General features: G+C 40.7%; 2 protein-coding genes across 4 annotated transcripts in view; both read left to right on the top strand.

Moving 5' to 3' along the window:
• Positions 1-3,347: 3,347 nt before the first annotated feature.
• LOC119888599 lies at positions 3,348-5,328 on the top strand. Of its 3 annotated transcripts, none has more exons than XM_038699262.1 (4): positions 3,348-3,502; positions 3,637-3,993; positions 4,397-4,521; positions 4,716-5,328. In XM_038699262.1, the coding sequence occupies exons 1-4, from the start codon at positions 3,436-3,438 to the stop codon at positions 4,800-4,802; spliced, it is 636 nt and encodes a 211-aa protein (XP_038555190.1). In that variant the 5' UTR covers positions 3,348-3,435; the 3' UTR covers positions 4,803-5,328. The 3 variants fall into 3 exon arrangements, with proteins under 3 accessions (XP_038555190.1, XP_038555173.1, XP_038555182.1); XM_038699245.1 differs by having other exon boundaries at positions 3,399-3,502; positions 3,616-3,993; XM_038699254.1 differs by having other exon boundaries at positions 3,400-3,502; positions 3,616-3,978.
• A 4,480-nt stretch (positions 5,329-9,808) lies between these two features.
• LOC119888555 (septin-9-like) overlaps positions 9,809-12,161 on the top strand; it is a 78,944-nt gene continuing 76,591 nt past the window's right edge. The window contains exon 1 of the mRNA XM_038699164.1: positions 9,809-10,109. Coding sequence (XP_038555092.1) covers positions 10,088-10,109 — 22 coding nt within the window. The 5' untranslated portion in view covers positions 9,809-10,087. The remainder of the gene's footprint in view (positions 10,110-12,161) is intronic.

Genomic DNA, 12,161 nt, shown 5'->3' with positions numbered 1-12,161 from the left:
TGTGTGTTCAGGGAGATCTCTAGAGGAAGACGATGTGTTGAGGTGAGTCATCTGTGAGTGACATGGCAAAAGCAATCAGTCAATCAATAACCCCAATCAGTCATACTGCTCTGACTGAGCAACTACTCAAGGAGAGAGCTGCAGGAGGAGATTTGTTAATATGTTGCTTAGTATCTCATGCAGAAGACATTCGGGTTAAAAACACTGACTTGTTCCCCCCAAAATTATGAATCTACCACCAGAGTACCTGAAGAAACAATAAATTGTTTAAATAAATGATCTCCCTATGTTCTGTTCTTGTCTTCCTGTCCTCTCTGTGACCAGAGACAGAGCCTCCTGATTATCCCACAGCCTCAAATATACAACGCCTCCCGCCCACCAGAAGCCCTAAACAGGAAGCACTGGTTGGCAAATGGACAGTTTCCGTAATGACAAAGGGAGCACAAAAAGCCCTCCTTGCAGCGCCTGTTCTGGCTCAGATTGTACCTTCTTAACTGGATGAGACTGGAGGAGGGGTGGGATGGACAGGGACCTTTTTTTATTCTGTCCCAGAGGGAGGAAGAGAGAGCAGGGGGTAGGTGTATTTTTTTTAAAAGACTGTGAAAGCCTTTATTGATGTTATTGATGTTGAGTGGGCAATTCTCCCAGGACAGTGACAACTTAATGGAGTTTGTTGAGGTCATTTCAGCTTCAAACTACAATGGTCATCATCATGTGTCTAGTAAATCCTTGTCAGCAATAGGTACATGTGATTTTACGTAAATACATGATGTGATATTTTGTTTCAGCGCATATTGATGCAAAAAGAGGATGACTGACTTCTAGTGTCAAAGTGATTTTATGGTTTTCTGTGTGCTCTATTGTTACAACCACAAGGAGTATTGAGGAAATGGGTTTCCGAGGACATATTCAGAGGGAAGTTCAGTTCTTGTGTTCTTTTCTCGTAAAATTTCAGTTTAGTCATTCAATCCCATCTTTTTTAGTCTTTAGAAAGAAAATGTATATTGTTGTTGTTTTTAAATCAACCATTTAAATTGTTCTTCATACATCAGAGCATCAGAGTTTATTCAGTGCTTATAAATGCTAAATGGGGATGGGGCCTTAAAGTCAAATGTTACCCTTGTAACCTGTTCTTTTTAGCATAGGACTATAAACACATCTAAATCATGAACACCTAGAAATGTTTGTTCTTCTGCCACTAGAGGGCAATGCAAACACTGTAAAACAGTGGTCTTGCACCCTCTGCTAAAACTAAACTTTTGACATACTTTCGGCGTGAAATATGCACTGACATCCTATCCCTGTAGCTCTGAAAAACATAAGGGCTCAGTGACTCAGGCAAAAATATCACTGCCACAAAATTCCAGGGTAGACTTCAGTTAAATGGAGTATTCCCCAACATGGACATTCTCATCAAAAACTTGACCTCTGACGACACGGGACCATACTGGTGCAAATACAAAAGGTTTGACCAGGGGACTGCTGCACTCGTAACCACAGAAGGCAATGGATCCGTGCTGCTGGTGGTGGTGACAGCATCACAGCAGTGTGAGCCGTCAAATATGAATCTGGTTCTGGGGGCTGTTGTGATCTCTACAGCTGTGCTGCTTGGCATCATGATCTTCCTTCTCATATGGATCCTCCTCAAGGTACCCATGTGTTTTAGTGTGTGTTTGCTTGTAGGTGCCTGTATGTGTTTATTTGTATGATTGTTTGTATGCGACTCACTGAAGCCTCAGTAAAGAGAAGCTGCAAAAACAGATGTTTAATCCAGTGGTTCTTAACCTGGGGGTGGGGAAATATTTTCAACCTCAAAAAGGGGTTGGACTGCCAGAAAGGTCAAGAACCCCTGGTTTAATCACAATCCTGTTACTTATTGTATAACAGCTCTACACCCATCATGTTGACAACAAAATCTGTTGTTTTACTAGGCCAAGACTCGGTGCACTGAGACGCTGCCACCCTGCAAGCAACCAACCTGAAACTCCATCTCTCCACCACTAGAGGGCAGTGCAAACGCTGTAAAACAGTGGCCTTGCACCCTATGCTAAAACTAAACTTCTGACCTACTTTCGGCGTGAAATATGCACTGACATCCTATCCCTGTAGCTCTGAAAAACATATCAACCAACGCTAATGTCTTTCCATGTGTCTGATGCTTTAGAGAGGTCTAATGAAGAACAGTAGTGATGAATTCACTTTCAGAGCAAGTTCTGTGACCTCTGAGAAAAACTGTTTTTGAGACTTACATTTAATGCTATGCGTTTATATTATTATTGCAGTCAGTAGTTCAGATTAGAGCTGCCTATCTCACGTTGCAATGTACTGTATATAAACTGTCTGTCTGGATCTTAAAATTTAGATTTCACACACCTAAGGGTCACATGTTGTTGTTTGTAGCCTTTTGGTCTAGACTCCTGCTGCCTAAGCAAAACCAGACTTCCTGATTTCTATTTCATGTAAAACTTGTATAATTGTCACCGTCACCATGTCTGCTGTCTGGTTAACTCTCATAACCATCCTTTGTCTCACCTGCACAGCCGTGAGTCGACTAGGTAACAGGTGATGCCTAAGTTGAAAAAATGTGTCGTCCTGTAATAAATGTATGTAATGATGAATTCATAAAGCTGTTTCAAATCTGGTATGACTGCGCATCTGTCTGTCACCTTCCCTTTAAGTTTATTTTATATAAGTGAGTGTTGTTTTATGTCATAGTTGGTGATACTGAGCCACTGAAGTGGTTTCTCCTCTCATAGCTGAAACATGACATTGGCTGACAATATGATTGCTCTCTGTATATAAGTGTATCTACTCAGAATATACTCATCTTTCTTTTCTTTTTCCTATTTGTCATGTTTATCAATACACTGCCATTCTAAAGATAAAAATAATATATACTCTTTTTACCGTGATTTTATTTAATATATCATTTTTCACAGAGCAAGGTCACAAAGTTCTTTATAAGAGTAAAATTATTAGAAATAAGACCACAAAAACAATCTGTAGAACTGGATCTTATCTACTTGGGTTTTCAAGCACTCTGGTTATCCTCAGACATCTTTGTTTTTCTGCCACTAACAAGCATTGTCGGTGCAAAACAGGAGCACGTTAAACACTGCAGTTGTGCTTGTGCAACCTCTCAAAACATATCAGCGATGATAAAATCTTGCCTATTGCTTTAGTGAAGTATAAAAAAAGTCCAGTGTTTATATTCACCAATGAATGGTTTAACGTCAGAGAAAAGTTGTTTTTTAAAGTATGTCAATCTCCCACTAAAGTGTGTTTAAGATGTCTGCTTTCACCTGCTCTCCCCCACATCAGACACCCCTATTCTAGGTCACGTGTAGTAATCGCATTGGGTTATGTGGGTTAAAACACAAACACATTTCCGACTGAAGAGTTAGAAGTGCACCTTGTGTGACAGTCACTGTCAGCATGTCTGCTGTCTGGGTAAAGCTCATAACAATCCTTTGTCTCTCCTGCACAGCCCTGAGTGACCCAGGTAAGACTAGATTACATGTACAACGCCAAAGAATGGCATGTATTTTGTAGTAAATAATGTAAGGCAGGGTGAATTCAAATGTAAAGTCAGATAAAAATTAATAACTGTGCAAGCTTTTGTGTCCATCCATGTAGAGAGCAGTGGAGTCGTATGGGGAGATACTGGAGGAGCTGTCACTATCCAGTGCAGATTACCTAAGTCCCAATTGAACCAAGAGGTCCTGATTTTGAAGAAAGGGCTCAGTGAGAAAAATGAGGTTTTGCACATAGATGGTGACTCAGGCAAAAATACCACTGCCACAAAATTCCAGGGTAGACTTCAGTTAAATGGAGTATTCCCCAACATGGACATTCTCATCAAAAACTTGACCTCTGACGACACGGGACCATACTGGTGCAAATACAAAAGGTTTGACCAGGGGACTGCTGCACTCGTAACCACAGAAGGCAATGGATCCGTGCTGCTGGTGGTGACAGGTGAGCGACGTCAAGGTATGTTATCACACAGAACCTTGACTTCTTACAATTCAACTCATCCCATTGGACAAAGTTTTATTCTGAGTGCCAATTTAACAATGATTGATCCAGCAAGTATATAGAAGGCCAACATGTGCATTACAACAACACATTGTAACAGCAGGCTGCTGATGTAACTAATTCAAAGGTACAAACTAATTCAAGCATTAACAGACTATATGTGTTCAGTCCAGGAAGTAAAGGCACGGATTTCAAATACGACTACTGAGTGTCTGATACTTAATTTACCTAAACGGAACATTTGTAATTTCTCCAAAACAATACATTATCAGAAAAATTAATGAAAACATAAAAGCTTTACAGTCTGAGTCTCTGATGATGAACACATTTATGTTTGTGTTTATTTGTTTTTTATCAGTTAAAACAGATACATCGCAGCAGTGTGAGCCGTCAAATAAGAATATGGTTCTGGTGGCTGTTGTGATCTCTACAGCTGTGCTGCTTGGCATCATGATCTTCCTTCTCACATGGACCATCCTCAAGGTACCCATGTGTTTTAGTGTATGTTTGCTTTGTTTGGTACCTGTGTATGTTTATTTGATTGTATTTTTCTATAACTCACTGAAGCCTCAGTAAAAAGAAGGTGCAAAACAGATGTTTAATCACAATCCTATTTCTAATTTCTAATAAACCAGCCCTAAACCCAACATGTTGACATCAATATCTGTTGTTGCCAGGTTAAGACTCGGTGCAACTCAGTGAAACCGAGGCACGTCGCCACCAATGATGTTTATGAGGACATGCGTGGAACACTGAGACGATGAAGACGTCAGCCTGCAAGCGAGCAACCTGAAACTCCATCTCTGCACCCCTGTGGTGCAGGCGATTCAAGTGAAGCTATGTAGCAACTCACCACGTCCTCCTCCCACATACTCAGAGACTCAAGACGTCTCTTCAAGGCCTTGCACATGATTGACTGTGTGTCAGTGAAAGACAGTTAAGACAATAGGGTCCATGAATTTCTATAAGTAATGACATTGGAACACCTACACTGCCATTCAATGGTTTCGGCAGGATGTATGAAAATACAGAACTGCATTTGAAAATAGTCATAGTTTGTTTCTGTGGCAAAAAAAGCACTGACATGTGATCGTGACATCAATTTTTTTATGTAAATATGTTTTCTTTAATGTTATTTCTTACAGTTTTATATAAAGTTAATACACTTTTTGAAGATTTTTTTTTATATTACTAAAGGCAGTGTTCATTTGAATGCAATAAAAGATACTGAGTGTTTTAATAAAGACTGCAATTTGATGTCTACATAAATAAAACAAAACATTTGTGGGATTTGTAGCCATGTCTGAAATTATTAACTTTTTGTTTAACTTTTTTCTTTAGGATGATGAAATATCTTCGTTTGTTACTTCTTTTCTTTTCAGAATGCCGGGATGTGCACTCTTTTCTGGCACCACCACCAAGCCATGATGTGACACAATAAAAAAAATCCGTTCAAGTCCAACTAAAGGAAAACGAAAAACAGTTTAACCAGAAATATTTTCTTTTGTAATATTTCCCAAAAGTTAAAGTCTGACTTTATGCTGTTAACTAAAGGAGAAAAGTTAGGGCAAAAAGTCAGAAAGTCTGTGTGACCTATATATTAAACAGTATGGGGGTAGAGGATGACCAAAAACGTGAACAGGTGAATACATGAGTCAGTGACATCACTGAGTCTTTCTTTGAACTTGTACTTGAATTGACTTACTGTAAAAGAGATAGCATCAGAGCAATAGACAAGCTATACAAATAACAATTTATACTATTTTCATATTTATTAGCCAACTAGTCTGTGGTTAGAATTCTCGCACACCGTCAGCCACCAATAGCCCACATCAAATCAATCCATTTGTCACTGTGGTTTTTTGAAGTGACGACTGATAGATTATTATTTTATTGTAATGCAGGAGAATCCAGTCAATTGTTTCTAATTATTAGAGAATCTATACTGTATTTGTAAAAAAAATATATTTTATCTCAGTTAATGTGAACCACACAAGAAGAAACAACCTTTCGAACAACAGTAAACTGATTTATTACCAGTGTCATGTTGAGCTTACCGCACCTGTTCACTAATACGAACACTGCATCGTCAAACACAGTAAATCAAACAGTTCATCCAAACTCAGTGTCGAGAGATGCTGTGTGAGTCAACATTAAAAATGCCGCACGCAAGACAGGAGACTGTTTACTTGGGTGTCGCGTCTATGTGGTCACAAACTGTGACTTTTTATTTCCTTCACCAAGCAGCAGCCAAACCATTTAGGTGTGAAATGTATGTTTACACACATATTTGGGGTAAGTGTCAAGAGGTGAGTTTCTGAAGTTAGTTTGTGTGTGTGTGTTTTGAGGGAGGCCACTTTGAACAACTTGTAAAACTCAAGCGAGACATGGAAACTGTGCTTTGAGGTGAGTGGTAGCACACAAACGGAAACTAAGACCCCTTCTTACAAGAAAAACAGTGTAAGCACATTTATAGCAAGAAGCCAAGAACATATACACCTTGATGTCACAGTGATCGTTGTGGGGTTTTTTAAACTCAAACGTCCCATTTTCCCACCCATTAGTATTAATTCAGACAAAGTTTTAGGCAAGTGTAGGCAACTCCTGATTATGCAATTGCAGCAGTTTCCATGCTTGTCATAACTTGTAACAGGAAACACTGAAAGATATGGTACATCAGAACCTGAGGTACACAAATATTGTATAACACTCAGATAATCATCTGCCAGAGTTTTACACAGCCAATAGGTGCTGTAGCATGTGTTTACAAAAACGAAATGCCTTTCATACGCTGAAGCCTAATGTACAGTATCTATTTTTGGTATCAGTTTTGATCATCCACATGCACACAGGTGCTGTTTATCAAGAGTAAAGTAATAAAACGGTTCTCGAAATGTGGCTACATCACCCCCTTCTCATGTTTTCTGAGTTGTTACAGAAGAACGGAAACTGTGACATTCACTAAGGGCTTTTAGAGGTGTAGGTAGGTGTTGGGTGAAAACAGGTTTTTGATCCAAAGTGTTTGGTTTCAAACTGTCTCTGATTAGTGTTTTCCACATAAGTCATATAATGTTTAAAAGTGTGAGAGCTCTCAGTACAGTACACTCTCTTGTACCAGAAGATGTTTCTGGTTAGAGCCTGTGCGGTGAGTGGCCTAGATTAGCTGTGAGCAGCAGGATGTGTTTATGGCCAAATGCAAAGGTCGAAGGCAATGTACAGTAAGAGCTTGATCATTTCTTCTTCAGCACGTTACGTACAGCAGGCTCTGCGTGTAACCTACCTGATCATTCCATCTATCTTTCAAAGAAATCGTTTTCAGTGTCAGCAGCTGGGTTACAACCATAATGTCTGTGGCTCCATCAACACTAAATCTCCGAATCAGAATCAGCGTTATTGCCAAGTAGTTTTTACACAAACAACAAATTTGCTTTGGTGACGTAGTATATAGACATATTCTTATATAAATATAAAAATATGAAATTGATAAAATATGCAAGTTATAAAAGAAAAATAGAGACTATGTGCAATATGGCAGTTAAAGATGTGGCTAAATGTATTTATTCACATATACAATATTGTGCATTTCTGTTTTTTTACAAAGCAATACTTAGATAAAATAATAACATAATAGTGATCCTGCATTATGAGATGGAGCCTCTGGAGTCCTACAGTTATGTTGCAGCCCCCACTGTCTGATACATCTGGAAAAAAGAGACACTGAACCTCAGTTATAGGATATTATCCTGTTCCTGCAGATGGGCCTGATGAGGTTTCCCGTTGCTGCTGGCAAGCAGAGATGAATGTCTCCTGATGTTGTGATCCAGGGCATCCCACATTTGGAGACTTAACGAACGCAAAGGAAACTGACTAACATGGTCTTTTCACTGCAGTGACCTACGCTTTGGATTAAAGACATTTTAAAGGTGGCCCGATATTTTTCTAATTTTCTTCTTCAGGTACATGTTTTCTTTTACCATGTTACTTGTTTGATGCTTATCCCATTCAGTGCTTAAATCCTTTAGTTAGAGACTTAGGATAGAAACTCTGCAACGAGAATGTGATCACTGAAAATGGCTTCATTCTTTCATCCTCAGAGGGATTCAGTGGCATAAAGCAGCCAATCTTCATCATAACAGAGCTGCATCAACCTTTCACAGTGACAAACACTCGATCCATCTCTTGTTGATGCACAACACTCATCTGGTTTCTGAAAACAGATGACTCACTCAACTTTTTTTGTGCCACTTCCTCGCAAACCCACATTTTAAAGCGAGACTATGTGACTTTTAAAAGAAGAGACACTTCCTCTTATAAATGAAAGTCCTAAACTTTTAAACCCACCCTCGCTTGATTCAACAAACTCAGGGATTTTGCTGCTACAGCCTTACTTGTTCAAGAATCACCAGTAGGGTGGCTCATGTTACCAAGCTTTAGGTAAATATTTATGTACAACTGACACTTCTGAGTATGTTTAAGATTTTCCCTTAATCATCTCTTGTGGGCAACAGATGTTCCACAAAAATTACACAGTTTTGCTTTAAGGTGCTAAATACGTGTCTATAGAGAGCAAAACAATCACAGATGCGCTGATGTGTTTTTTTAAAATGTCAGTATCAACACTGTGTAAAACATCAACAAAGGAGCTACTGACAAACATATATTTTTAAGAGAATGATTTCAAAGGGTATTTTGGTGAAATTGTTTAATCAGAGAACTGCCATGGTGTTTTTCCTGTTTGAAAACTCAAATCAGTTCCAGTAAGTGATGCACTTACATAGTTGGTTGTTCACGTTTTAACGTGAGGGAAAGCACTGGCCAATCAACTCAGTAAGTTAAATGTGAACGCTTGCATACTTTTATTCCCACTCATGAGACCCAAAGGAAAGATTGGGCGTTAGCTCTCTGAATTATCTTGAAGGACACACCTGAACATCCCGTGAACTTTATATCAATTATTACTGTGTCATTTATTTGAGTCCTTCTGCCTGAATGAATAACTCATCAGAGCTAATGGATGATGTATCTGCTTTGAGAACACTGTTGTTGAGCTGTTGAGCACTGAGTGGAGATCAGTGCTGAGAGGAAGAGGACTACAGCAAGCAGAAACCACAAGAGGTCCCTACAGATCAGAACTGCAGCTCTTTGGCAGGATGTGAATCCAGGTCTTATGAATATGAAACAGGTTGCCACAGTTTGACATGTGGAATTTCAAAAGGTTAAAGGCTGTGGGCACAGCTGAACATTTGATTAGATGTGGGCTAACTCAACAATTCACCAGCTACGAACTACTACTAACAAAATGCCCCCCCCCAACCCCACACACAAGCCACACACACGTGGTGTGTGGGTGATAGCACATGCTTCTTTGTACATTATACAGCTTTATACATCTCTCTTAATGTACAAAGACAGGGATTCCCTATATACAAATTTTCTATTGGTTTCTTTTTAAGGATGATATCGTTCAAGTGCGCGCATGCCCGCTTTAAATGTTGCGCAACACAGCAGACCCGAGCATTTCAGGTGTACTTTCAGGATTACTGAAAGTAAAAGCTGCAATTCATTCATTTGCCTGTGATAGTCCTCTTAAGCACAACACAAGTATACAGCAAATATTATTTAAACATGCCTGTATTCCTACTCTGAGCCTCCAGTTACTGTACAGTATAGACTAAACCACTCCCGCTCCTGGACTGGGCGTGAGTCAGGAGCGCAGGTGTGATTGTATCCATTCTCAACAGACTGTCTCCCCAAGTGGTTCACTGTGGGAATTAAGACGGGAATACGTCCAGTAAGTTCAATAAGAAGTGAATTTACCTGCGCCCAGGTGCGTTTAGAAAGCTGACCGTCCAGGAGTGGCAGTGGAAAGAGAGGCACAGAGGGAGAGAGAGAGAGGGGGGAGCGCACAAAAAGCAACAACCGGGAAAGGTTACGGATGTAAGCGTGCTTTTGACACATACTGAGAACCCGGAGAGACTCATCAACTGTTAATATTCGCAAATAATAGGCTAATTCCACTCAAGGACTAAGACAGGAAACATCTGCAATCATGAGGAAATCTTCATATCCAGGTAAGCTGCAGCTTTGTGATAACGGGACAATGGTTAAAGGTGCGTTTTCTTATGAGATATCATCAGGCTGTAGCTGTAGACAAATTAAAGGAAAACGCTCCACCTTGTAAAGCACTGGCGTGTGTGTGTGTGTGCGCGCGCATGCGTGTGACTGAGAGCTGGAAACAGAGAGGAAGAAAGGATCATTTCAGGTAAATGTTTAACAGCATTAACCATGAATATGTTTGGCATCCCTGCTCCTTCCCACATAGTGAATATTTCATACTCTTCTTTTGAATTCCCCCTTTGCAAAGAAAGGGCCCACACAAGGATCTGTGGGTGTGGTAGTAAAACATTTAGAGTCCAAAGGCCAGATGATGTCTGACTGCAGCCCTACACATGACATCATGACAGAGAGGTGACACAGAGACGCTGGGCTCATTCTTCAGGCAAAAATTAAAGAGTTTTATGCTCTGAAGAAGATAACTAACAGGGAAGTAAAATGTTGCCTGCATGCTGCTGCTGGTTGAAAACATGGACTGCACACCGGTTGTGCAGGAATCATTTATAGTTGGTTTAAGTATACAGTTTACTCTAATCGGGAGATGTTTAGCTTGTTAATCTGTTTTGATTGACAGTGTGTAGTCACTTGACTCCTCCCACACTAATACCCTGAAGAATGACTTGATTTATGCATCTGCATCGACATGCCTATTGGTTCAGTTTACTATAGGACTGGCTGGATTTGATTGTGGTTATTGCGAAATAGTAAAGCAGGAGGTTATCGTAACTGGGGTGTCAGACAGCCAGCAGCTTATCAAAGATCTCTGTAAGACTATATTGTGATTAGACTGATTGTGCAGGGAAAGTCTAATGTTACCGTCTTGCTCCTTGCTCAGACACCTCAGCAGAGAGATGTTTGCTGCCAGCCAGCCTGTTCGTTTGAAGGATAGCCTCACCAACCAGTAGGGCTGCCATGTCACCATCAAACAAGCCATCACTGCTATCTCTTTCTTCCCTCATTTCTTCGTCTCTCTTCTCCTTCAACGCTTTCTTTATCATCTCCCTGTTCCCCCTTTCTTTCCAGCACTGCTAACAATCAAGTCCATCTTCTTCTGACCCCCCCCCCCCCCCCCCCCCCCCTAAGCTCCAGCTCAGTCCAGTGTACACAACCCTATCCCACTGAATGCCTTTCCCGGCTCCTCTTCCCAGAGTCTTTGGGAGATGGAGCATCCGACGGTTTTCCATCCGAGCCAAGCACATGTTGGGTCATGCTGCCTCTCCTCTTCCTGTGTGTGTCTGTGTGTGTGTGTTCTCCCTCTGCCGTGCGACGTGTGCGGAGCTGTCACATTCTTTGTTAGATCTCCACTCGGGAAAATAGTCTAATAACAAAGTGTGTGTGTGTGTGTGTGTGTGTGTGTGTTGTGAAAGGCCCTCCTCTCTAACGTGTAGGGCTGTTTAAACAAGCATCAGAGATGTGGAGGGGTGACTTTCAGAGAGGAAGGTCGGCATGTGTGTCAGCATGTGTATGTTTTGTACGCAAATTCCTTTCACACACACACACAAGCAGATTGCCTATCTGGCACATCTGAACTCTATGAGTTTAAGACCGTATGTATAGAAGTGTGTGTATATTCATTTTTTGTGGGGCTTTATATATGAATAAGAGTGTGTGTGTGTGTGTGTGTGTGTGTGTGTGTGTGCGCGCGCGCCTGTGTTCACTCATGTAACCCCTAGCAGTTGAACCCTGCTAGTGGAGCCGATCCCTGCCTTGTACACCACTCCCTCAAGTCATCTGGATCAATGAGTAACCTGTATAAATAACAGCCCACTCCAACACACACACACACACACACACACACACACACACACACACACACACACACACAGAGTCATTATTTTCCAAGTACTCCTCCTGGTATGTGCTTTTATGTCCTACTCAAAACACACACATACACACCTAATTCCACTACCTGTGTGACAAATGCCTCACTCTGCGCTGCATTATGGCTTTCAGCCTGTTTATACTGAAGAGTCAGCGAGGCTTTGATTCTGAGCCTAGCAATTGTTAGA

The sequence above is a fragment of the Micropterus salmoides genome, unplaced genomic scaffold (genome assembly GCF_014851395.1).
Source record: "Micropterus salmoides isolate LMB-PRFRI ecotype aquatic unplaced genomic scaffold, ASM1485139v1 Ms_hic_scaffold_10, whole genome shotgun sequence".
Taxonomy (NCBI): Eukaryota; Metazoa; Chordata; class Actinopteri; order Centrarchiformes; family Centrarchidae; genus Micropterus; species Micropterus salmoides.
This window is presented reverse-complemented; position numbering and strand designations above follow the sequence as displayed.